The following is a 25,021-nucleotide window of genomic DNA, read 5'->3' as shown; positions in this document are numbered from 1 at the left end:
GTTGCAATATCATAAACATTTAATTGTGTGGGGAACTCGTCAGGTCATTGTGGTTTTTGTTTGTTCCCAGTTGGTGATTTTTGTTTTCAACAGGGGGACGGCCCCAGCTTTCACCCAGCTCAATGCGTACCCTCACCCTTTTGTAAAATATATTGTTACAGAATACATTACGACACTACTGAATGGGTAGTCTGACTCACTGGATATAGACTTTTCGTATATGTCCGTGGGCACCTATTCCCCTCTGCCTTCCGCTTTCTGCAGGTTACTGTTTTCAAATTCCCCATTCCCATGTGAAACAACAGCAACCTCCAAGCTAGCAGTCTACACACTGGCTAACCCTAACTTGGTTGCTCTAGTTACAAACCTCAACAAGCAGCTGTTTCCCGTTTCTTTGTAGGGATATAGCCATTTCAGTAAACCAGAATGTGTATATGCAGCAAGACCTTTTTTCTCGGTGTCAGCGCTGGAGAAAATCTGCCTCTGACCTGTGACCAACAACTAGACCTTTCATTTAGATCGGTCAACTAGTCGAGGTTAAAACTTCAGGTTAAATGTCAGGGAAATAAGTTGCTGGGAGCATGAGCATTTATAGGATATAGCTCAGAGAATATTGTAGTTCCAAGCTTGGAGAAGGGCAGGTCTGAGAGGAAAAAGGCGCAATTACGGATGTGCCTGCCACTTCAGCACCACAGACAGCGCCACGGATTCACAGATGCACTGCACAGTTAGGTTGCTGATATTTTATAGCCGTGGTCGGGTGCCGTAGATTCTAACATGCTCACACGAACCTCAGTCAGATAAATGATCAACGAGTCGGGCAGACTAACAGATTTAACTCAACAACCCCTCTGCTTCATCCCTGCTCCCTCTCGCTGTTAGATGCAGAAGGGGATGGCGGGTCAACCACGGGGAAGCATTTAGCTAACAAGCGGGATAGCACAAGCAGGTTAATAACCAGACAACGTTTACAACCAGCCCGCTGTTGTGAATTGATCCCTTGACAAAAACGTATCAGTTCTCTCATCAAGTGGAACTAAATAGGCATGTGAGCATTTCCTCTCTTGCAGAATGAGGTAAAGCGAGGTCTTTTTCACAACATACAATTAGTTTCAGTCCTCAAATATATTACTCATCTTACAAAACACCCCTGGTAGGATCAAGTTAAGTCACTGATTAATCTTTAATGTCCGTTTACATCCTAGTGTCAGCTGAAAATGAATAATATTGGATGAGTACCTCATCTAGGACTGCGTTCAGTCCGTTTCTGCCGCAATCAGTGTCTGCAAAAGCGTAACGCTGGCTGTGACGACGAACACAAATCGGCTGTACCGAGGCAAATCCTCCGTTGCTATTCCGAGAGGTGAGACAGTAACATTTTGTGACGTATTTATTTCACATTTATTGTAAATCCTTTATTGCAAGAATTCACACACCACCGACCGAATGGCATGTCACAAAGAAAAAAAAGTCAAGTGTTTTGGAGATGCAGTCATGCTTGTACGCGCTCGCGAGGTCTCATTTTGACCTCTCGCTGTGTCTGCTTGGACCCACCAGAGAAAACCACCCACTGCAGCTCCAAACTTTGGTGAACTGTAGCTGGTGAACCTTCTCCCCCGTGGATCTTGTTTTTTTTTTTTTTTTTTTTTTTTTTTCTCAAAGTGCCATTTTTAGAAGTGTGTGGGAGAGACATGGACATTGCAGTTCAGCGTGTAGATGCTCTATCAATTGCTCGTGTTACCCTGAATAAAAACACTGGTTATTTTCTGTGCTCTGAAATTGATAACACAGGAACAAAATAAAAACCCACTGAGAGGTTTTAAAAAACCTACCTGGAAGAAAGAGTCTGCCATCACGCCCGAGGTGGAGTCACCTTCAACAAGGCACCTTTCAATGGCTGGCTCGCCGGCCAGAAAATGATGTGTACTCAGCGGCGGAGCTGTCGAGACCATGCTGATAAAAGTCTATTGATGGCAGCCCGGGGACGCGGGGCGAGGGGGATGAAGAAGGCATGCCTTTTTCACCTCCCTCAGGTGGGAAGGCCCATCTGCCGAGGTCTCACTTCTGCAAAAAAACTCCCCAAGAAGTTCTAATTAAGACCTACTTCGCACAAGTGATCACAGTGCGAGGATGGCGAGAGAAGTGGGCCAGGGATACAGTGCAGGAGACAATAATTAGGTGCAATATCTGATTAGGCGCAGAGATAATAGTTTTGTTTTACTGGGTCTGACATGACACAAAGGATGAGTTCAAAGAGTCAGATAATCCTTCATTAGCCCCTTGTACTCTCATGACAATCGTTTATATACACTATAAGGGAGGAATTTGGCTCCAAATTTAGACTTTTTAATAGTCCCTTTGTGTGGCACGACTTTAATGTATTCTTAACTGTTTTGCCACCCTTTGTTAAGCTTGACTTCCTATGATTACTGAAACATCGGGGCTCTGTGAAGCATTCTGAAAAGGCTTCAGAAGAGCCTTTAAAGTTGGCCTCATTCACAGAGACTATATCCTGCCCTTTGTTTCTTTGCTTGCTGTGGCCCACTGGCACATGCTTTGCAGAATTGCTGCGCATAATAGCCCACACAGCACTCAGATACTTTGATCTTTTCTGGGGGAAGAGCAGATTCATCAAGCACCGGGCACTGCTCGCCCTTTTTTTTTTTTTTTCAAGATCCTTGACATGTTGCAGGCCTCGAGTATGCGATGAGTTTCCTCTTTTGGAAATAAAACAGTGACTGCAACTGGCTAGAAATCAGATACATACTGTCTGATTAGATTATACGTTGCATTTAGATGATGCTGATTTCATCTTGAGCTGCAAATCAGTATTGTACAGCAATGTAACCAAATATATTAGAAACATTATTAACAAAAACTTTAAAATAGGTGTGACCAAATAATAATAGTAGTGTTATTGGATCATGCTCCATGAACATTAGCCCAAAACCGGTCACACCGTCGAGCCTGAGTCAGTGGACGGCTGGAAAGAAGGGAAGGCCATCTGATGCCAGGGACTTTGAACAACAGGAGTTACAAATGTCTACAACCACCTCCCCTGACTGTCCACGAGTTCAACTAGTCAATCCGTAGACAAAGAATCTGCCACTTCATCGATAATTATTCAAAAAGCTTAAATGTCAAACATTCTCATTCAGTTGCAGCCTCTCAGTAGTGAGGATTTGCTGCTTTTCTTTACCCTCTGTCTAAGCAACACATCTTTGGGTTGGTTGTAAGGGGGGGCTTGTTTTCAGGTTTAAATGGAAAATCGGTTGCGATGAGCTATCAGTTTCAATCATCAAAATCAGAAGGGATAGGGAATTCTCCAAGTCCGTTTTTTCTACATCCTAAGAAAAAAATCTCGGGTTTATATTCTTTATTGACTTGTTTTGGAAGAGCGTTTACTCTGGACGGATTTGAGAAACTGGATCAAACTGAACTGTTGAACTGGAATCTCTATTTTGGGTGAACATAATCTAAAGTCGCCAACCCCTAACCATCACAAGGCCACCAGGATAAAGTCAAGCTGTTGTTGTATAATACCTTCATCTTTTAAAAGAAGAAAAATACCCCCAGTTAGAGGGTACTTTGGACTATTTTTGATCATGACCAATCCTGAAGGTGTCCACCGTCTACTTCTGAAGCAAACCGATGAAGTGATTGATGGATTGGATGAATTACTTCACGTGGCTCCTCCTTAAACAATGCAAAGTGAGGTGTGGCCATCAACATGGCAGATGAAGAGCTCGTGGCGAAATTAGCGAAAATCGCATTTTAATGGTGCAAATGGAGAGTGTGACTGTAGTCGTTCAGCAGGGCATTTCAAAATTGAAAATTGATGCGGGCTGTGTGACATTTTACAGACCAAAGGATTAATCGGGGAAAATAGTCAGCGGAGTAACCTTTAATAAAAATAATTGCTTGTTGTGGAACTAGATTATATTCAGCATTAGCACAAAACATTCATTATTACCAGCGGGGCGTCGGTGTTCATCATTCAGTTTGTGTGTTTGTCTGCGTCAGCCGCCCTGGATGTCGGTCTGTGAAGAGGACGAAACAGTGGTGCCTCCACATGCGTGACTTCGCTTAAATTAGCATTTAGCACGTATAAAGGTTAGCCAGCTTTGCATCATATCACTGCCGACTTCATGCATAAACATGGCCTGAGTCATACTGTGTAGTTAATACACAAAGGATGCAGCGATATTAGCACCAAGTGAAATACAGAAAACACTTGCCTGTGCCCGATGAGTAAGACGATGAATAAGACCCGTGTCGTCGTGGGAGCTAAGCCGTAACTCTTTGACCCGGCCCTGATTTTGTACCATGCCCCAATTCATGCTGACAAATCTAACATTTACGCAAGGCCAGCCCTCCTCCGACTGCGCCCCGTGGACGGGTCCGTTGCTGCCGCTCAGAGGTACATTCAAATCAGTTTCACCATCTCTTTATGAGGCCCTTGAGCGGACGCTACATATGAAGCAGAGAGAGGTGAAATGTAATTACTCAAATCCAGGAGTGCTGTAGTCATTGTGCCGCAGAGAACTAGAACCCTCAAAGGCTGCTATGGCTCGATTCACAGTTCATGAAAGAGTGAAAAAAACAAAGCACAACGGGCTGGAAAACCCCGGCGATCTTTAAACAGCGCGGGCCTGAGTAGAGCACTTCACGTGTCAACAATCTGACATGAGGGACGTAAGACAACAGCCTCTTATGCAGAGCAAACCTGTATCTCCAAGGCATGGCAGCTCTGTATGAATGGCCTTTTTTTATTAACCGCTCTCACCCCCCCACCCCCCCTTTTGCTCAAGCATTCGATTCAGGATTATGCTGCGAATCTTTCGCGTCGACTTCAAAGGCCGCTCTCCATTCATCCGGGCCTTTTGATGGCATTATGTCGGTTCTGTGAGGTTTTCCAGTTTCAAGGGCAGGTAAATGGTATTAAGTACTGTATGCAATTGATTACTCAGGCTAATGTTTTCCCCTGTTGCAGCAGCGTGGGTTTTGAAAAGGAAAAGTGACAGGAGCACATAAAAAAAAAAATATATAAAAAAAATAAAAAACGTCCACTTTGGTTCCAACATTAGCCAGACAGATGGTATGTGCTGTAAGTGTGCTGGCAGAGTCCGCGTCTACTTTGTGAGGCTAAATTCTTAAAGTTTCGTCATGTGCAGGCATTTTCAGCCACCGGCCCGCTGTAAAAACATAGACGCGGACTGTTATTTATTTATGACTCACGCTAAGAACACAACTTAGCTCCATAAAGCAGAGCTTGAGTCATATGTCAATGATGTTTTTTAATCAAACGGGAGACCCTAATTAAGTGCCGATGACGACTGCGGTTCTCAAGCATGAAGATCACGTGTTTAATTTGGAGTGGGTGTCAGGGCCTAATCCCAACTCCTCCTCCTCCTCCTCCTCCTCCTCATCCTCCTCCCCATGACAGTGGCATTTGTAGGAAGCCGCAGAATAAGTTGGGAGTAGATTTGCTGAATATAGTACAGCTTAAAACTGGCACCGAGGAGAGAGAGAGAGAGAAAGAAGTCAAGCTCAGTGAACCCTCCTCCACCGCTTTTTCTTTTTTTTTTTTTTTTTTTTTTTAGGCTGAGCAGCATAATCCAAATATATTGCTCTGAAATATCACATCTTACATGTGCTGTTACATCACTGGCTTTCTGTTGAAATTACACATTGCCACAGTTTGATGAAGTACAGCAGAGGCTGGGATCACACACACACACACACACACACACGTCCTCCCAGCCCTGGATATCTGCTATAATTGGACATGTGGCAGACGTCATGGTTGCCGGATCAATAGGCATGAAAAACAACGTCGTACACAGAAAACACCGTGTTTGTGTCTGCCTGTGTGTATTCCGCGAGGCGAGCGGCTCGAGGAGCGCGCGTACGTGTGATGCACAGAGATTGCGTTTCTCCCGGTGTGTCTGCGGGCAGAAGCCCCGGCCGCCCCGCTTGCATCTGCTGTCTGTCAAGTCCTGGTTGAAATCATCATTCCGGCGAGTCTTAAGCTGACCTTCATACCCGAGTCCTCCAGGCCAACAGACACGCTAATTAACGGACCACTCCACAACTCCACAAAGTAATTTCATTCCCCGTATGTCTGGCTCCAGAATGGACTCGGCATACTGAGATCCAGGACTTGAAACCTGGATAATGCATATAAAGTAGCTTCCACTCAACTTTAACCTCCACTGGTCCTCTGATAGGCCTGTTCAGGGGAATGTGCCCGCCTCCACCAGTGCACCATTTAATCAGTTCTTCTGCTAAAACTGCTTTTCCATGCACACCAATCTGCCGCGTGCCCCACAGCAACTGCGTGTACAATCCCAATGCTTTGAGATGATGCGAGGCGGTGACAGTACAGAACAAGGAGACGTCACAATCTCCCGCTAAAGGGATTTCCTGCCATATTGTTGAGGCTTAACTATATAGCGTAAGTTCGGAATGACGGCACGATAAGCATGTGCTCATAAAATAGGACACCACACACACTTTCCACCAGAAAGCAATCTGGTATGTTGACGCTGTGAATACGGCACTTTATCTGCCATCTGTGCAGCACACTTCCAAATGATAATTCACAATGCGAGATGTCAAAGAATATTAGAGTCCTCCTTGAATAATGAAACTACAAGTCTGAGAAAATATTATTTGCAATCCATTTAATCTGTAGCATGTGCTGTTCTCGCTGAAATTATACCCACTGCCGTGTAGTGGGGTTTGTAATTACACATCAGGGTTTTATTTCTGAATCGCAAATTGATCAAAATGAGCTTTCCGATTCGATCATTGTTTTCAGAGGCAGTATTTTTTAATAAGTGTACCGTGGTTAACTTGCAGGGTGACGCTAGCTGTAAAGGGTCACTTGTGGGGGAAGAACTGAACTGAACTGATAACGCTGCCAGAGATCCTTTATTGATTTGCCTGGGGGGAGGGTTTAACTCAGGGCAGCTCTGACGAACTGAACTTTGTAGCAAACTGAATTTCTATTTTTTGTTGTTTACTTATGAATCACTGAAGGGCCTTTTTTTTTGGTGCCTATTTTTGTCAAACTCTGGAATCTTTATTTTTGGGGAATATTATTTGAACCTACCTTACCATAACCTGCAAAATGCCACCAAGATAAGGTCAAGCTGTCAAGAATTTGAGGATGTGAATGACAGTTGTCAGGGCCTGTTGATCTTTCCAGATGCGAGTCAAAAACTGGCATTGCCATCAGTGTTTTTAATCAGAAATGTAATTGAAGTTGGGCCTTGAAATTGAAAGTCAAATGGAAACATGGATTTGGAGACTCATGAAACCCCTAATTTCACTCTAGCTAGAAAAAATACTTTATACTCAGATTTTACTGTTTGAAACAAGTCATAGCATAATAAATATTATTTTATATATTATTATTATGAAGCAGTTAGGAGTTATGGAGATACGTAATTGACATTAGGGGGCAAACATCTGAGAGTCAGTGTTAAGATTACCATTACACTTACATTACACTTACCGTTACAACATGTGGACAGCGAGGGTTCCTCTGGGCTTGTTTTATTTTTGGTTGGGTGTCAGCTAATCAACATCTAAGCACATCAGCAGTGGCTCATGGTGTGAGATGGATTCTGAACAAGAATCTGCGTATAATTCAAACATATTTATGTCATTTGAATACACAGTGACACCACGTGATGGACATTTTATTGAAAATCACACCATCTGGTAATACATAACCAGATGGTGTATATTACTTTCATACCCGTAAATTTTAATTGCACAGTTATAATAATTGTGTAATCAAAATGTCTTAATAATTGATCACCTCAAAATATATTATGCTAATCAAATAATAAATAGCTAAACACAAAGCAGGCCTTTAACAATTAGAGTTCACAGTACAATAATTAAAAATCTGAAATAAAGACAAAACGAGCTGATTTGAACAGGGGAGGAGATGAATTGGAGGGCGTATTCAGCTGTTATTTCATTGACAAACCAGCAGTTTAGGTGACTTCATCAGGTGTCGAGCGCTACTGAGCATGCTCCGTGCTAGCCGGCAGATTTGACACATTTGTCGTGTGAAAATGGAAGGCGAGTTCGTCTGGACTGTGACACTAAAGACGTCGTTGTTGCAGCTTTAAAAAGTTTTAAGATGAACTATCGTACTGCTGACTGTTTGAGTGGAACACATGAAGATTTACCTTTATCGAGGCTTCTCTCGCTGATGTGTTCGGGAGGTCGTAGTGTGTCATGCCTAATGTGTTTGATAGAACTATTTCTCACGAGAACATGCACAGATTTCTCTGGAAAATCGGTACTCAGCCCCGGCTCCATATCTGATGATACGCCAACTCAACTACCTGACATCACAGTGGTCACCTTTGGCAATTCTGTGTTATTATGGGTTTTCCCTCTGGTTAGATAACCGTTCTATCGTTTATTACCGGCTGCCCTCAGGCTGCTCTTCCAGGCGGCTTTGAACTCTTCATCATTGCTGGGACCATGTTCCGGCCCAGCAGGGTTAAAAGCAAGGTGCTCGACAAACATGGTCATTAAACACTTTACAGCCCTTTTCTTTTTTCCCCCTCCCTGCTACGGATCATATTAGTCGTGATGAGTAACCCGTATTGATCAGATTCGGCTTTAATTTCGGCCCGTGGAGTCAAACCTGCCGCCTCTGTTGTGTTGATTGGGAGACGTGCCAGGATTTCACGCTGAGGTCATGGCCGAAACACTCACAGTACAAATTATGGTCCATATTTTTAACTGTCAGTAATACACTGACCTTGTCTCTGGTCTTTCATGACCGCATCAGTCACCATTTATGGCTCAATTAAAATGCCATTCTCGATTAGTGGTTTGCTGGTCCCTCACAACTCCAGTAAAAGGTGTGGTGAATGAGAAAAACATTGTTCAGAGTCGCTAGGCACTTGAACTTTCTTGAAAAGTCCTGTTGTTTTCAGTGTAGCATGCTGGATTTGACATAACCACATGTGAGTGATGCATAAAGGCATAATTCAGCATGTTTGAACTTGTCCGATGTGTCAAATGATCCTAATTTATGTTTTACTGGCATCAGCCACCCCGCTGAAGGGACAAGCTAATGTTGCTTTCAGGCAGCTGCTTTGTACAAACTCCAAAATCCCACTTTGTAAGCAAAAAGAACAAGAATAGCTTGGTTTACTGACAGGAAAAACAGGCCGTGCAGAGGGTCAGACAGACTGAAACTCCGATTAAAATTGACATCTCTATTAAGCGGAGTTGACAAAAAAAATCTGTTCAATCTATCGCAGGGCAGTTATAATCCATCAAATCTTGTGTTGTGAGCTCTCGCCGGCCTTAATGTAATCTCTACCATTTGCTGAACATTAAAGTTTGACACACACAATAATGTAGATCTGCATCTGGGAAGAATCACCACCCATCCATCACAGGCTCGAGCAATTCTCACATACCCACGCAGTCCCAGCAGAGGCCCGGTCCGCCCTGTCAGATGTCAGCAGAGCGGAGTTAGGCTATAGTTGGAAACTTGTTAAAACGTAAATCGGTGATAACAGGATTGACGGCCGTGTTGTTGTTGCCTCTGACAGTCGATGAACCCATTCACACTTTTCCAACCATCATCGCCTCTGTGATGCTTCCAAAATGAGTCAGCCATGTGGGGGCCTAAATTGGCCAAGGACAGAAGAGATGTAAGATAGCCCCATAATGAGGTTTCTCCCTTAGGAATCAATGTGGAGCTTTGTCCCAGGGGCCACTGAAGGTTGTCTGTAAAATCACTCTACTGCGGGGTCCCGGCCTGAACACCCATCCTATCTATCACCTTGCCGTTGTGTTGACGAGCCGGAGTGAGTTCTGTACGGTAACAAATGACTCTCCGGGGTGCGCTTTTGGTGTCGAATACATTAATGCAATAACCGTATGGGTGAGGGTTTTTTGCAGCGTCCCTGTCATGCTGCGTCTTCCGCTGGCGTCGCGTGCTACCCCCCTGATCATTGCACTGCATAATCAAATTGCCCTTTGGGAATCAGATGACTTTGTGTCTGGGGGAGATAATGCAGAATATGATGATCAGCTAAACCAGGCCTGACCTTGTGTGTCGCTGCAATCATCCCTGGATTGATATGAATCTGCGACATCAAGGAGGATGAGTCCTCGCTGCTTCTGACAGCTGAGAGCAGGGAGTGCAAATCCATAATCTTTCACATGTTTTACAACATTTACTTTGTGTCCGACCTTTATACTGTAATTCAAGAGGCGCTCTGCGAAGCTAATTATTATGGAGGCTTAATTGAGTGGGTGTGTAAAAGTTGTGGAGCAGAAGTTTGCCGAGAGTACGAAAGGAGGGTGAATACAGACGTGGATCTTTACAGTAGGCCACTCGCTTGGAGGCGGGAGGCGGCGGCTACCTGATTCGCGTGGTTTTGAACATAAAGTGAACCGTGTCTGAATCTAAAACCTTTTCTCTGTCTCCCTTTCTCTGCAGTCCGTCTGCTTTGAGGCCAGGCAGCTGTGTGGGACACCGGGTGTGGATCCTGCTGGCCATGACCCACCTCACCCTGGACTTCTCCGTGTGCAGTCCCCTCAGTCAGGGCCTGGGGATCAAACTCACGCCTAAACCGGTGCCTCGCTCACGACCACGCTGGCAGCCGCTCTGGGACACGCCCAACAAGCTACCGTGGAGAACAGTTAGTCCGTTGGCCCGCCGGCTCGTAAACCCCATCCCTCCACTCCAAGACAGCAGGGCGGGGCTTAAAGTCAAGGCTCAGAAGCATCGGAAGCCAGCGCATAAAGGACAAGCGGCGTGTAAGGAGTGCCGGTTGAGATACTCTCAAAAGGAGACAGGCGACCCTTTGGCCGTAATAGCCGAAGCTCCTGCAGCTTTATCCAGCGGGAGCAGGGGAGACGCGGTGAGGCTGTTACTTCGAGCCAGGAGGCAGCTCAAATGGGACAGCTATGAAAAGTCTCAGGAGGGCCGGACTACCACAGTGGCCGGATTTATCGACTGGGGACCCACAGGGACAGATAGCATAGACGATGACGGCAAGCCAGAGACCAACATGACGCTGTCGACCCGGGTCTCAACTACCACAGTGGCCACAACCACTAGCACTACAACCAGGCTCTCCCAAAGGACGTTCACTGTGGTGACCACACCAGAGCCCAGGAGGCTAAGCACCACCAAGGCCACTGTCAGCTTCGTGGAGACTGTCAAACCACCAAAGCCATATGGGGAGACACCAGGTGAGACACTGAATGTTAACCAGTGTGAGCTGTTAGGAAGCTGTTTCAGTCCCACTTTGCAGTCTTACAGCATGTCTCCAGCACAAAACAGATACAGTGATGTGAAGATGTTCCTACAAAGCCTGCAGTGTCCAAACCCCGTGCCTCCGTTTTATTCTGCAGGTGGTCATTTTAACAAAGAAAGGAGCTCAGTTCATCTTTAGCCAGAGGCGATTAACAATTCATGATATGGCTTGTAACAAACGGCAAACCTGCATTGCACAGAAATGAACACCGTGGATTTAAAGAGAATCGGGATCGTTTTATGTTTTGCAAAGCTCCTGAATTCCATCCGCAGTGTGATGAAGTGTGCAAAGTAGTGCTAATACTAATTATAATTATATTAATTTAGCTAAAATGTGTAACAAATTCAGAAATGAGACAACAAGAAAAACAAACAGCTGAGTCTGAAATGTTCAGTTTTGCCATTTATAGCCAAAGAAGCATCCCGTGACTCTGTGTGCCATTGTGGATGTAGTCATACAGTTCAGGAGGATCTAGATGTAAGATGAACCTTGAATGCTGAATAGATTTCTCACCCACCACCAGCCCCACGGTTTGATCGCCAGTTGTGGTACCTCCCGATGGGATCACATGTGGGAAGCCAGTGTGGGATCACATTCTCACAGTGGCAGTATAGGCTAGGAGACAGCTCAGACCGTGGATCCTGAGTGATCTGATCACAGGTGGACAGCTTGGGGACACACAAGATCTGACCACTCAGACCACATTCCGTAAATTGACGTCCTCGGAAAATCAGGAAGAGGAAGCTACTACAGCAGGCCGAGTCCAGATGAACATGAACATGCGTGGGCCCTCTTAAACTCTCTACACAATTTATGAGAGAAGACAACATGTTATTGACAGTAAACATATCACATTTTACAATTGTGGTGATTATATAGGCGGGTATTTTGATGTCCGTGTCCCCAGACTTCATTAAAAAGTCCCACAATTATATAGACATAAACTTGATACGCTGTCTCCACCAAATTCTGAACTATTTGGACCTAGGTATTAGTTCTTATTAATTGGGCAAACATTATACATGATGCGTGAAATTGGTGGACTAAATTGCTGTGAATAAATAAAAAAAACACAATTATAACTTGAACTTTTGGTCAAGACAAACTCTTTTCACCTTTGCTCAGTAATGTATGACTAATGATCCAGAGTAATGATCTCTGCTTTTCATTAATAAGATATTACAGCTGGGGGAAATAGCCCGGCTCACAGTGAATGACCTTGACCATACTGTGGTTCCCGTGCCTGAAGCGCTGTACATGGGCATATGTGGGGGTTTTTTTAGTTTTTTTTTTTTATGGACGGTCCCTCTGTGCCGGAGACACACAAACCTCTCAGCCAGCCATATTAGATTTACCATTTCATTAAGTCCATGAGAACACGGCGTTTTAAATGGACCATACAGGTTGTCATAAAACATAAGTCATGTTTAACAACTTATGAACAAGCACTAGGCTAATTGGAGCGTTCCCATTCGGTGCATTGAAATAAATGTCGTAAAATTAGGCAGTAAGGGTGATCAATAGTCCCTGGCCTCCTCCTGCATTACAATGAAAATGTCTTAAAACGCAGCGCGATGCGAAGATATATGTACAGCAAGAGTGCTGCACTGTTTTGGCTCAATTAAAAGGTCAGCTCGCAAGAGACTTTATTCATGCTGTTTTAAGACTCAAGTGTTTTTAATCATTCACTCCAAAGACCTGAGTGCTGTTTGGAGAAATACAGCAAACAGCGTTTTTGGCTAAAGATGACCTTATCAGCCGCAAAGTTGCATCCGCAGGACAAACTGTGTGTTTGTTGGTCCTGTATGCAGATGTGCACCGATCTACCAGAGAGAGACCAGAATTGGAGGGTTTCAGGCATGACCTGCAACGAGCAGCGATAGTAAAACAGAATAGTCGAGGGTGATAGATGCATAATAACAACACAGCGGCAACTTTGTCTGAGCCAGGGCGGACATCTTTAACAGCAGTGCATTCGAGACGGACCCCTTTTTACCTTTCGCAATAGGAGTCACCAGTATACGCCACGTAAATGCTCATCAGGGGAATTCATTTGGATCATTCCAGTGGGCCACTTAATAAAAATAACTCACAATGTGTTATATGTAGTGGGATATACTGAAATGTATTTTCAGTTGGATGTCAACCTCTCCAGTTCGAGCACTTTATTTTAAGATTTGTTTGAGTGAGAGTGAGATAAAGGTCCTGTAGCCTGCAGCAGTTTTGGAGTAAATGTAAGAATTAGGCCTGTTTAACAAACAATGTGTTATTCTGAATGTACAAATGTGTGTGTGTGCTCACAATAATAGTTGTTAGAAAAAAACAAATCGGATTCGGCAGGTAAAACGTTTTAAAAAATCGGAAATCGAAACCGGCAGACAAAAATCGGTGCGTCTCCACCTACGTGCATGCATTTGAACTTGGAACGGTAACCTTTTCCTGTAATTGTGTTCTAGTATTCATATAATAAGCAGTCTGTCCTGAACAGGGACCGCCAGCGAACCCTGATCCATTGTCTCATGTGACTGTAGCCGCCTCCTTCCCCTGTCAATGTTCCCGGTGTAAATATACGTATACACGGTGAGCGAAGTGAGTCGTGACAGTACAGTGAGTGTGAAATTAAATGGCGGTATGTAATTGTCTTGTCATCACTGTTGTGATCTCTTCATTTCCCCCTGATTGGTGGGGGTGAGCATGAGACCACCTGCGATTCGGAAATTGATGGCTTGATACGGTATCCTGGAGGAAATCAGTCTCCGCTCTTAACTGAGAGCTGATGAGAAGAAGAAAGGTTTGATTTTTTTTACGTCCGGGTGCACTTTATTGTTTCAATAAGACGGCTGCGTCTCATCACAGCGGATGAATGGAATCGCATTTCAAAGGCAAAGCCCAGGTGCTTTAGAGCCGCGGAAAACTTTCCCTTTCGCCTTCACAACACATTAACCCGTGTCTGCCTCATATTGGCCCAAAGGCAGGATATAATTACCACACCGACGGCACGGCATCGGATCGCTGATGAAATTAAACTATTAACGGAGGAGAAGTGCCTCGCTTTGTCTCTGTCACTTACTCTTATCTCCCCTGCTTTGTGTTCGAGGGAAGTTTATGGATATGTTTCCGTTCAATCTGAGTCTGATTAATGCAAACTCGGATGGGAAAAAAACTCTGAAGTGATTAACTTAATGAAAGTGAGGTGATAATCAGAGCTCGCATAACAATTGAACTCATCTAGATTTCTGCTAATGTCTTGTGATTTATGACGGCATTCATCCAGTTGGGTTTTAATTTACTTTGAGCCTTGAGGGGGGGGGATTTAAGGTAACGGGGAAAAGAGAACACGTACCCTCATGCGTGCCGTCATATATCTATATTATATTAGGTTACAAACAGATGAGACTGTTTTTTTAATCCAAGGAATGACAGGTTTTTTTTTTTCTTGCATTAGTTGAAGAATCGGTATTGTTTATTACACGTGAGTCTTATTTTCACAGTTTTCCATCATTTCTATTCGTAGATTGCATTTCGCTTTGACAAATGGGGATTTTAATCCGTCTCGAATGCTTCTTGGTCGCATTCAAACACACCGTAGCTTTCTGATACTAGATAGCTGTCAGATGCCTCCAAGTTTAAAGTGGAATGTTATTTTAAACCTCGTTATATTTCAATGTAGATGTGCACATCCTTTAAAAAAAAAACATAATTTGGATTTGATTGGATGACTGAGTTGACACAATCTAGATCATTCATACATTTTAAGCAATACCCTCTTTGTCAGTTCCCATACACATATGCGATTTCATAACACGTTATTAAAACAGTAACAGGTGCAAATAAACGAAATATGAATAAAGCATTTTTCTTTACCAAAAAAGTAACTAATCCTTCGCTACATTGTGAATTAGCCTACGTTTTAAGATCGAGAATACTCGTTATTTTTCCTTGTCCCCGTTCAAAGGCTCGTTCACAATCTGCAGAAAGATGTGTCCTATATTTGTTCAAAGGTGACTGTCGGTAAAAATCGAATATCAACTATGGAGGGGACAACTGAATCATTCTGGAGGGGGGCTGCAAAAGTTGTGATTTATCTCCAAGGAAAACGAGATTACACAGCTTAATGTTATCGCAGCTGGCTAGCTAACATAACGAGTTACCTGTAATTCAGTACAGATTGGTGACAGTTATAAATGTTTTTTTCTTTTCAAATTTTATTTAGTGGGAAAAGTCAAGAAATATGTGACATATCATTGTTTGACTACTCAGACTCAGACTCAGATTCTCACTCTGCTAGGCTATCAGGTGCACCAGTTCCCCCGATGACATCACTTTGCTGTCCTCACCAATCGAACCCTGTTGTCCTCTAACTGATACAGTGAATTCATAGCAGCAAATAGCTGCATCAGTCATAAGTGGGAAAGGCTGCTGCGTTACAGCGCGACCCGTCAGTGGCTTAAACAGAATGCTGCTTTGGCACCGCTGAAAGAAGTTTTCTGGTTCATGCTCAAACAGATTTACACAGAGGGGTGTCGACTTCCATTTAAGGCTAATTTTGAGAGTAGGAGTTTGGCTGGTGCACATGCTCACCATGTCATGATAAGTGAGATGTATTACACTGAAAAAATGCATCGCCAGTCGAAATGCCGTAGAATGCATTATGTATGTTTGCTTCGATGCGTGCACAGACTTTTAGGCCCGAATCTGCGGCGTGTTGAGATGGCACCCAGCTGTTTGGATGCAGCTCTTCCCTCCATGCTTTTGTGTGTTCGTCCTCCGGGCGCACGCTTTTCATAACCGTGACAACCACCTCAGGTGAATGCTGTGAGATCGGCTCCTTTCCACGGCATTCGTGTTTATGCGTTTTAAAAACACGCAGGGCAGCGTGCGAACCATGCAACTCAGAGAGCCCCAGGTGATCTGTGCGCACGGTTGTTTTTTCTTCTAAGTATCTGATTACTCTACGTACAATCAGAGTATCAGTGTGCATGTAAAATGCTGTCTTCTTCTCATCCGGCGTCTCAAACAGGAGCACCTCAGCTCACGGTAAACCTCTGGGAGATGCAAACCCATCGCCCCAACGTGGCAGCTAATTGTAATCTAAAAAGCGCTCATGTAGAAATGACAGGTGGCTCATTAACACGTCTGTATTATGTGGAGAACTGTGACCAACAATTACTATTTTAAGACCCCCTGAATTTTGTTCCCATTCAATTGATAAAATGTTGATGTTTTTCTAAAGGGGCTCAGTGGGAGCTCTGTGTTTTGCCGGGAGCCTGTCGTTTGTTTACGTCAACCGACACCATTTCTAAGCTTTAAGCGCTAGCTACTGTAGCTCTCTGTTAGCGGAGTCCAGCAGCATTAAACTACTTCTAAACATCAACCAAGGCGGACGGGGAAGCTGTCATATCCGCTCACATATGTCCGATACAAAAGTAATTAATGCATGTAAATCACTGCAAATTGTTACGTAGCGGCCCTTTAAATTGGATGTCAGGGATAACGGAAACACAGGAGCAGTTACCAAAGATATTTCCAGAATGATCTGGGAAAACACATTACAAATCGTTTGACAACACAAATACCATATATTGACTCGACATATAACTCAACTAATTATCTAATAATCAAATGGTTTGCCTGTTTTCTGCATCGACTAACCCTGCTCAGAAAAATAAGGACCTGTGATTTTTATAACCGGCTGCATGAATTTGATACGACCTGTTTATGTTTCCACATAAAACTACATTAGAATCTACGTTTTTAAAGGGAAAATACCACTGATGTGCTTCAGACACTGCAGCTCAAACATGCTACAGTCACTCATTGCCAGTCATTCTCTCTGTAACTGTGAGATTACAGTACATGCCCTCCCCCCCCTGCAGTGAACGGGCTCCGTGGACTAAGCCACTGTGACTCATGAATACTGTAGGCAACCGGCACAAACTAGAGCCATTAGTGTACTTTGTCTGAACCACGTAAGACATGCGTGTATCATGACCGTAATCATCTCGCGCTGCGTGTACGGGGGTGTGCGCGCGTCACTGTCAAACACGGATGCAAGTGCTTGTTTTGTGGAAGGAGGCGGAGGGAGGGGGGAGGGGGGCGATTCTAAGACGCCTCTCACAAACACTGGAGTGCTGCGCGCAGTGAGTAGCAGTCTGAATCCTGACGGCTTCTAGCTTCACTCCGGTCCAATGTATTCATTAATGCATCAAGTGACGGCGCATCTTTGACAGTCCGTTTCACTGGCAAGATTGAAAAGAAAAGAGAGTCGAAGCGGCGAGCGTCAGAGCATGCTGGAGAAGTTGCCCAAGTTTGATGCCTGCTTAAATGAAACGTCTCCTTGTGTTAGGGCAGGCGTCGTCTCTGCACAGTAAACACAACACCAGGAATGAGCTGCTCAACCTGAGCCTGCTCATTAAATTATCTTTGCACAGAAAAACTTTACCATTCACTCATTTAGATAATTATATCACCATATATGGGAAATCAGCCGGGGCCAGAATGGTATATAAAGTACAAGTGTTGCAGTGTTGTCGGTAGCTGTGTTTATTTTACTGCATTTTGTGCCCCTAGATCCTTTATTTGCATTTTGAGTTCACAAAAAAATGTAAAGTCCCTACAGAATGATGGTGGCAGATGAGTCTTGAACTTAAAGGGACTCCTCAGCTGCCAGTCTGAACCGCTCGCTGCATGGCTAACTGAGCTAACTGGCTGACCGCAGCTACAGTGAGCAGCGGCGGTGACACGCTGCAGCCTGTTTGCTTTGTATGAATTTGACAGGTGGCCAGTTCTTACATAGTGCACCTCTATTTCAAAAGGAAAACGTGATTTGACTTCACCTTGACTAGACTAGAGTGTTAGAACAAGCCTTCAAATTCCTGCAGTAATGTGTTACAGACGATTTTGTGCACATGTGATGGAGATCAGTGGCTCAAAATAACCTGACGGAGATCCAGCGAGGATCAGAACACTGCATGAGAAACGCGTGAAGCGGCCGGAACAGTGTGAAGAAAAATGAGCCGTGGATTCCTGGACGACTCCGGCGCTCGTTTCATTAGTTTCTTCTTGTGTGACATTTCGCCAGCCAGCCCCGCTTCGGTCGGAGAGCTTAATGACACAGAGAAAGTACACGACAGCTCGCCACAGCTTGTCTGTGTTGCACTTTTTGACTGCAGGGTATGTGTCTTTACGCCCACGCGCTGTTGGCATCGACGGCGCAGGACAACAAAGGAGACAAGTTTGTGTGTCGTCGCGGAAAATCCAACAAGTTCACAGCCTCTCCCTGGATACAGAAGTTATTGTGTTGCCCACAGTCAGCTTAAAGGGCGTTCAGCAAATACACTCTGCCCGCTTTCCGTCTCATTTAACGGGCTAGAATTTCTTCTTTTGGACTATTTTCATGCTCAGTTTTCCAATTACTGGTGTCAACTGTCAGCACATGGGTCTCAGTTGTAGCTTAATGAATTGCAGCGTTAGAAGTAAGCAGCACCGACAGTCCATCCACGCTGGTTAGTAACTCAAAATGTTAAATGATTTTCTTTGTTGAGACAATGGCTGTGGCACATGCACGCTAATAGTTTCCAACTGTTATTCAGGAAATGACAGTATTCCATTTGATACGGGTCCTGTGAACAGCTAGTTAGTTTGGATTTTCAAAATAAGGCCTAACTCCAAAGTAAGACGTGTAAGATTATGGCGATAGATAAATCTGCTTCTATTAAACTGCATAGAGCGCATTTGGAATGCGTGTCCCATTAGTTATCCCAGTGGAAACACTTTAGTATCCATCATTAGTAAATGGTGAATTTATAGTTAATGAAATGTTAGTTTATCAGGGCTCCAGGCAAAATCTTTGCATTTATGTGTGTCTCACATTTTCATTTGACTGCACCATCACATCCTTTAGCTGCATCCAATAATACAATTGTGTTTACCTTATTAACAGATTAATAATGATAATGATATCAATAACAATAAAACTAATAATAAAGGGAATCAAGCTGCAGATGCATTTCTTAATTTAAATCACCGCATACATGGTGAGACATTGCAGTTACCGCAATTGTTAAAAAAATTAAGATGTGAAGTGCTGAAGTTGCTGGTTTAAAATAGATAAATCAATCTCAAATATTATTGGATACTATTGAAGCCATTAGTTGATATTAAAGTGTGAACCAGAGACCATAGACCCAGCAAAATAAATAACAAATTATTTATTTATAAATTATTTATATAAATTATTAATCTATGGAAAATATGTTTAAAGGCTAGTATTTATTCAAAGGTAACTGTCTGCACACCCAGTGAGTGTTAATTAAACAAATATTTTAAAACATTTATGAATCCCGACCTGCTGAATATCAGGCGCGCCGGTGCGACCAGTCAAAACGTTCAGTCACGCAGTTATTCACTGTAAACAAACAAGAAATTCTTTATAAACCATTTATTAAGCAATCGTAAAGGTGTATAAACATCAGTTTCATCTTTATGATGGTCATCCAGGTAATTGTGGATGAGCTGCACAGTATTTATTAACCATTTACAAAGCAGTATAAACATCAGTAAGCAACTGCTTTGCAAACAAGTGTTTGCAAATCATTTAATTGTTTGTTAGCAGGGAAATCACAATTAAATAAAGTTGCAATAAATATGCAGAAATGTCATTAGCACCGACCTTTTTGAGAAGGCGGTTGAAGGAGGCTGTGGTTGTTAATCAGTACGCATGCACGCTGGAATATTAGCGGAATGTTCGACAGCTTGGTGGTGAAGAGATGAGGATGTGAGCTGGTCCTCTTATCTCAGTCGGCGTTGGTCGGACTTTGTCAGAATGCGGCAGCTCTCACTGGTCGCCTCTTGTTGATCCTGCTCTCTCAGTCCTCTAGCCGTTATACAGGAGGTGGGAGGAGAGGGAGGAGGTGAGGAGCGATGGTGTTGGTGGTGGTGGTGGTGTTGGTGGTGGTGGGGGTTATAGCTGTGGTGCCTCCAGATGCTCACTGATTGTTCCCAGTGATTGTGCTGCTAGTACCGGCGACCCCCCTCCACTCCACGCAGATGGAGCTGTCAGCTCCTTTATGGGTATGAGATGATTAAAAGCGCAGTTGGTGAAGCTACTCCTGATAACTCGGGTCTTGTTAGACGGTCTGAGAGTCGTGGGGTTAAATGTTTCAGGTTGGCGTGGACCAAGCGAAAGGCACCATGTGTTCCTGACGGACGCAGTAGAGCCTCTAGGAGCCGCGGACCGATGCGTTCACTGGCCGTTTGAAGCGGAAGACGGCAGCAAGTGTAGGAGCTGGAAGCTATTTAAAACAAACACATCCATCTGGCAACAATTCACATCACGTCGTCGAAGTTGGCGAGGGGAGAGGGAGGGTTAAATGAGCGGCGTAAATAAGTAAGTCTGCGGAGCAAAGCGAGCCCATGTAAAATGTATGTTAAGTGTCTCAGGAATCTATTTTTAAAGGAGCGAGCTCGGTGCACATTGTAATGCGGCGTTCTGACCCGCGCTGGACCTGTAGAGGCGTGCAACACAGCCTCCTCAACAGAGAGAGACGCACAGAGAGACAGAGAGAAACCACTTTTCCCAACGGTTACCATGGCAATCCGATAAATTTGCCATTACTCTTCCGTATTGACTCTCAATAAAGTGGGTAAAAATGAATCTCCTTTTCTCGAGCGTTAAATCTGGACTTAAACGCTGATGCCTGGTGACAGGCGTGCAGAGTCAAACCCCCCTTTTCCCCCTGATTTACAGAAAACTCAGCCAAGAGGAGATGACGGGGCCAGACCGAGCAGATGCCGCCTCGCTTTCTGTTCCTCCGCTGCTCAGCTCTTTTCTTCGCGGCCTGACACATCGGCCCGAAGCGAAGAGGAGTGCAGATGTTGACTGAGACACTGTTTTGGATAGAGGAGATTGTTTCTGTCAATCAGAAGGATTAGGGCGGGGTTTTGATTATGACCGCCCCCCCCCCCCGTCTTCAAACTCATTTGAGACTTTTTATTCTGGCTTTTGAGAGATTTTCAGTTTTGTAGCGAGATGACAGTAAAGACAGAGAGAGACGATGACGGAGGAGGCGGAAGAATCGGGACGCGAGTCACAAAAAAAACATCGCAGGTGCGTGATGTGCTCTCACAGCCCACCGGCCCACTAAACGATTCAGCCAAGCTTTGTTTGGTGGAGAAAAAAAAAAAAAACAAAATGAAAGAAAAAAAAATACATCCTGTCACCGACGTGACAGTTCCACGGATTTCAGGACGGTTGATTGAAGCGGGCTCAGCAGCGGTGCCATTTTACACCCACCTGCAAATTGGAGTCATCTCCATTTGTCTGTTGTTAACAGGATGAGCCGCGTGTTGCTCACTGTTCCCACGACAGGCTGGCACACAAGACGAGTAAGGGGTGTCATCATCGGAGCCATATACTTCGATGACCCCCTTTTTTTTGGTGTGGGGGGGGGGGTTCCAGCGTTTGCCACCCAGCCTGACTGAATTATGCAGCGATGCCTTTGACATTGAGAGAAAGACATGCAGAGTAATTGTCTCTGATCCTTCCCTCTTCAACTCTCCCTCTTTGTCTCTCTCTCTCTCTCTCTCTCTCTCTCTCTCTCCCCCTTCCCGTCTCTCTTTCTCAGCACCCTCCTCTTCGGTAAGTGTTTGAGATTGCTCGGTGACTCGGTGGAAATCAACCCAGATTGGCACTTTGACACCGACGTTAATTGGCAATTCCTCACCGTCAGTTGACTGCCTTTCTGACGGAAGTCGCCCCGCCGCCGACCGGTCCTGGTCAGGTGCGCTGGCGGTTGGAGAGGCGATCTTTGAGGCGGGTCACACGGCGTATTTAACGCATATTGAATATGCCGGAACGAATGGGCTTTGGGCCGCGTGGGCGTGAGGTAGCTCAGCCTCCGTAAGCCGCAACTCCACTTTACAAATGAGGGGGGCCTTTCCCCACATTTTGCAGGCACTTTTAAGCCAACACTGTGTGGGTGTAGGCACCATTAGCCTTAAATGGCTCTTTGCTATGGATTCCTGATAGGGCTTACATACCGGCAGTCCATTAAACACATGCACACACACACACACACACATGCACACACGCACACAGTTAAAGCCTGACAATAACTCATACATACATGCATAGTAATTAAATAGTCATTTTCCTCATCATTTGTCCAGCGTCGCCTCGTTATAGCATTGTTACTCAGAGGACAAACTGCCCGCTGTTCCAGCCCTTCTCGCACAGCTCGCCATGTAAATTGCAGATTGACAATAATGAATTCATTAAGGTGAAAAACCGCCGCATAAACGGTCGCATGCCAAGGCTGAATTGTCTTTGAGCACTACAGCAGAACGTTTGTACTCATTTGTCAGCCACACGTCCACGCAAGTACGGCACTTTGATCACCAATATGTTTGTGATATTGCGGGGGGCTGTCTGTCACGGCAGCTTGAGTAATGTCCGACAGTCGAGCGATGTTAAATTCATAGAGGCCGTATGTGTTCAGGCAGTGTGAGAAAACACACACTCGCGGAAACCTTCTCCCATGAAAGTATACTCGAGCAACGGGATTTTTTTTTCCCGATGATGCTGGGAAATGTATGATTTAGGCTGTTCACTGATATCAGTGAGGTTCTAGCTGATAAGCAGAGCTGATAATTTGAAGGCAAATTGCTTTCAATGAGTTAACAAGCGCAGCGTCTTGACACTCCAACAGAGGAGGTGGGTGTTTGCGCCTCGAAAGTGGGTTTGCGATCCACCAACAAACTCGGCGAAGAAGGGAAAAAAATCCATATCATGCATACGGAGTGTAACTGATAAGATGAATGGCCGTTCCAGTGGATCCATTTAGCTGCCTCTGTTCCAGGGTCCTGGCTCTGTGCATGCTGGCTTCCTTCCACACTGACATGGTTTACTTGGACGCTCGAATAGACCAGAGCCATCCTTTAATCTTATCACACGTGTGCTTTTTTCCCCACGATCACGATTCAAAAATGGTTTACTTACTAAACAGGTTTATTGTCTCTAACTCTAACTCTAACTCACGCTTTGGCCGTTTGGCAGGTAAAGTGTGTGAAAACATGAGCTCAAATTACTGCTGACCTTTAAGGTTAGTAACCACGACTAGCAAGAGCTCAATTTTGATGCATCGCTATGACAAGCATTAACAAACAGCCGCGCACCAACACATACCTGACTGGACGATGGCTGATTTCTGTATTTCAGCCACCAAGGAGCGAAACAGGACCAGGTTTAGAGATGAACACAAATTACACAACCAACGAGAACTGCGAGGTGTAAATACAATCCACACCTATCTGACTCGAGCTAGCAGAGCCGCTGAAACACATCACTAGATTATTATCACTTTCAGTACGCCAAGACAATGTGACGTGACAATGGTAGGAACCTCACTGAGGAGGGTTTTTTTTAGATTTATTGTCCGCACGCTGTGTTTTTGCTTCCGAGCTGGGCATCTTTTATTATAAAACAGGTAGCTTGGAGAGGTTTCGTTTAACGACCAAGATTTTTCTTGTCTGAAACTGTCATGAACAAGGAGGCCTAAAAAAAATCTCATTTATTTTCTCCTGGGAGCACTGATGGAGGCTCAAATCCTGCTGCTGCAGAGGTCACGAGCTAGCCGTCCCCTTCCTCCCTCTATCGCTGTGTCCATCCCGTCCATTTTTTTTTTTTTTCCCCTCTGTCTCTCTCTCTCTCTGTCCATCAATCTCCTGCTCAGCCTTGCTTTGTTTGGCAGTAATTTGACCAAACAAAACCTAACTAGGTATCTCCAAAGCAAGGTGACTGCCAAAGGTGATTTCTCATCCTGACTGCCAGGACGCAATGAGTGTTGGACCGCCGGGCCAAATTTTCCCCCTCCCTCTGACTGGTGGTTGTGGACCGAAATAGAACTGGCCCCTGCACCCACATTTGTCACCCGTGTCATTATCTGCTCTATTATCCGTTCCCCCCCTCCCTCCCTTGAACGTACCACCCTGAAAATTAGGTTATAATGGACTTAAATGTTGATGTTTGTGTCGCTGGACCTCAGATTCTTGGGTTCATTTGTTTCACTCGAGAGCAGCACTGTGGCAGTATGCATAATTTTGGCTCCACGAAGCAGCCTGAAGTGACTCTTAATGAGCCGTTCGGACTTAAATACCCCGAAACATGGCAAACATGACACCAGTAATCTACACACAGCGTGCTCATGTTTACAGACCGAGCCGATCAGATTCCTCCGGCTCAGAGTCGCAGACCGGCGGAGCTGCTAGACGTTCTCCAATCGATGCCTGCGTGCACTTTACAGCAGCTCTGTTTTAAACTTGTCATTTTGAGCGCGTCATGTGATTTAATCAGTTTGCCGTTTTATGCGACAAATTTGCAAAGTGCAGCTTTCAATTTGAAAGCCCCCCCGAGTTGAAAGTGTCCCCTTTTCGCTCTTACATGAATATAGAATGAAGCCATTCTCAGCGGAGATCTTAGTTATTGATCAAGGTCAGGGGCGAGTTCTATTATGCCTGAACCTTCGGACAGATGTTAATTTATAACAGAGCGCTTTCAACTTAACAGCCTCGACGTCAGCCGGAAGACGGGCAGAGCGAGGGAGGCGGAGGAGGGAGGACAGAGACGGGATATGAGGGAAATGCAAATGACTCGCCAGATAAGTTAATGTGCCTTCGCCGGGGCGAGGGACTCTGATTGCGCGGGG

General features: G+C 44.7%; 1 protein-coding gene across 2 annotated transcripts in view; it reads left to right on the top strand.

Annotated features, from left to right (window-relative positions):
* The window catches only part of ajap1 (adherens junctions associated protein 1), a 58,524-nt gene that overhangs the window by 19,909 nt on the left and 13,594 nt on the right, over window positions 1-25,021 (top strand). For both annotated transcript variants that reach the window (XM_030423293.1, XM_030423294.1), the window contains exon 2: window positions 10,496-11,253. In XM_030423293.1, the coding sequence (XP_030279153.1) occupies window positions 10,496-11,253 (758 nt within the window). The remainder of the gene's footprint in view (window positions 1-10,495; window positions 11,254-25,021) is intronic.

Source organism: Sparus aurata, chromosome 7, assembly GCF_900880675.1.
Source record: "Sparus aurata chromosome 7, fSpaAur1.1, whole genome shotgun sequence".
NCBI lineage: Eukaryota > Metazoa > Chordata > Actinopteri > Spariformes > Sparidae > Sparus > Sparus aurata.
This window is presented reverse-complemented; position numbering and strand designations above follow the sequence as displayed.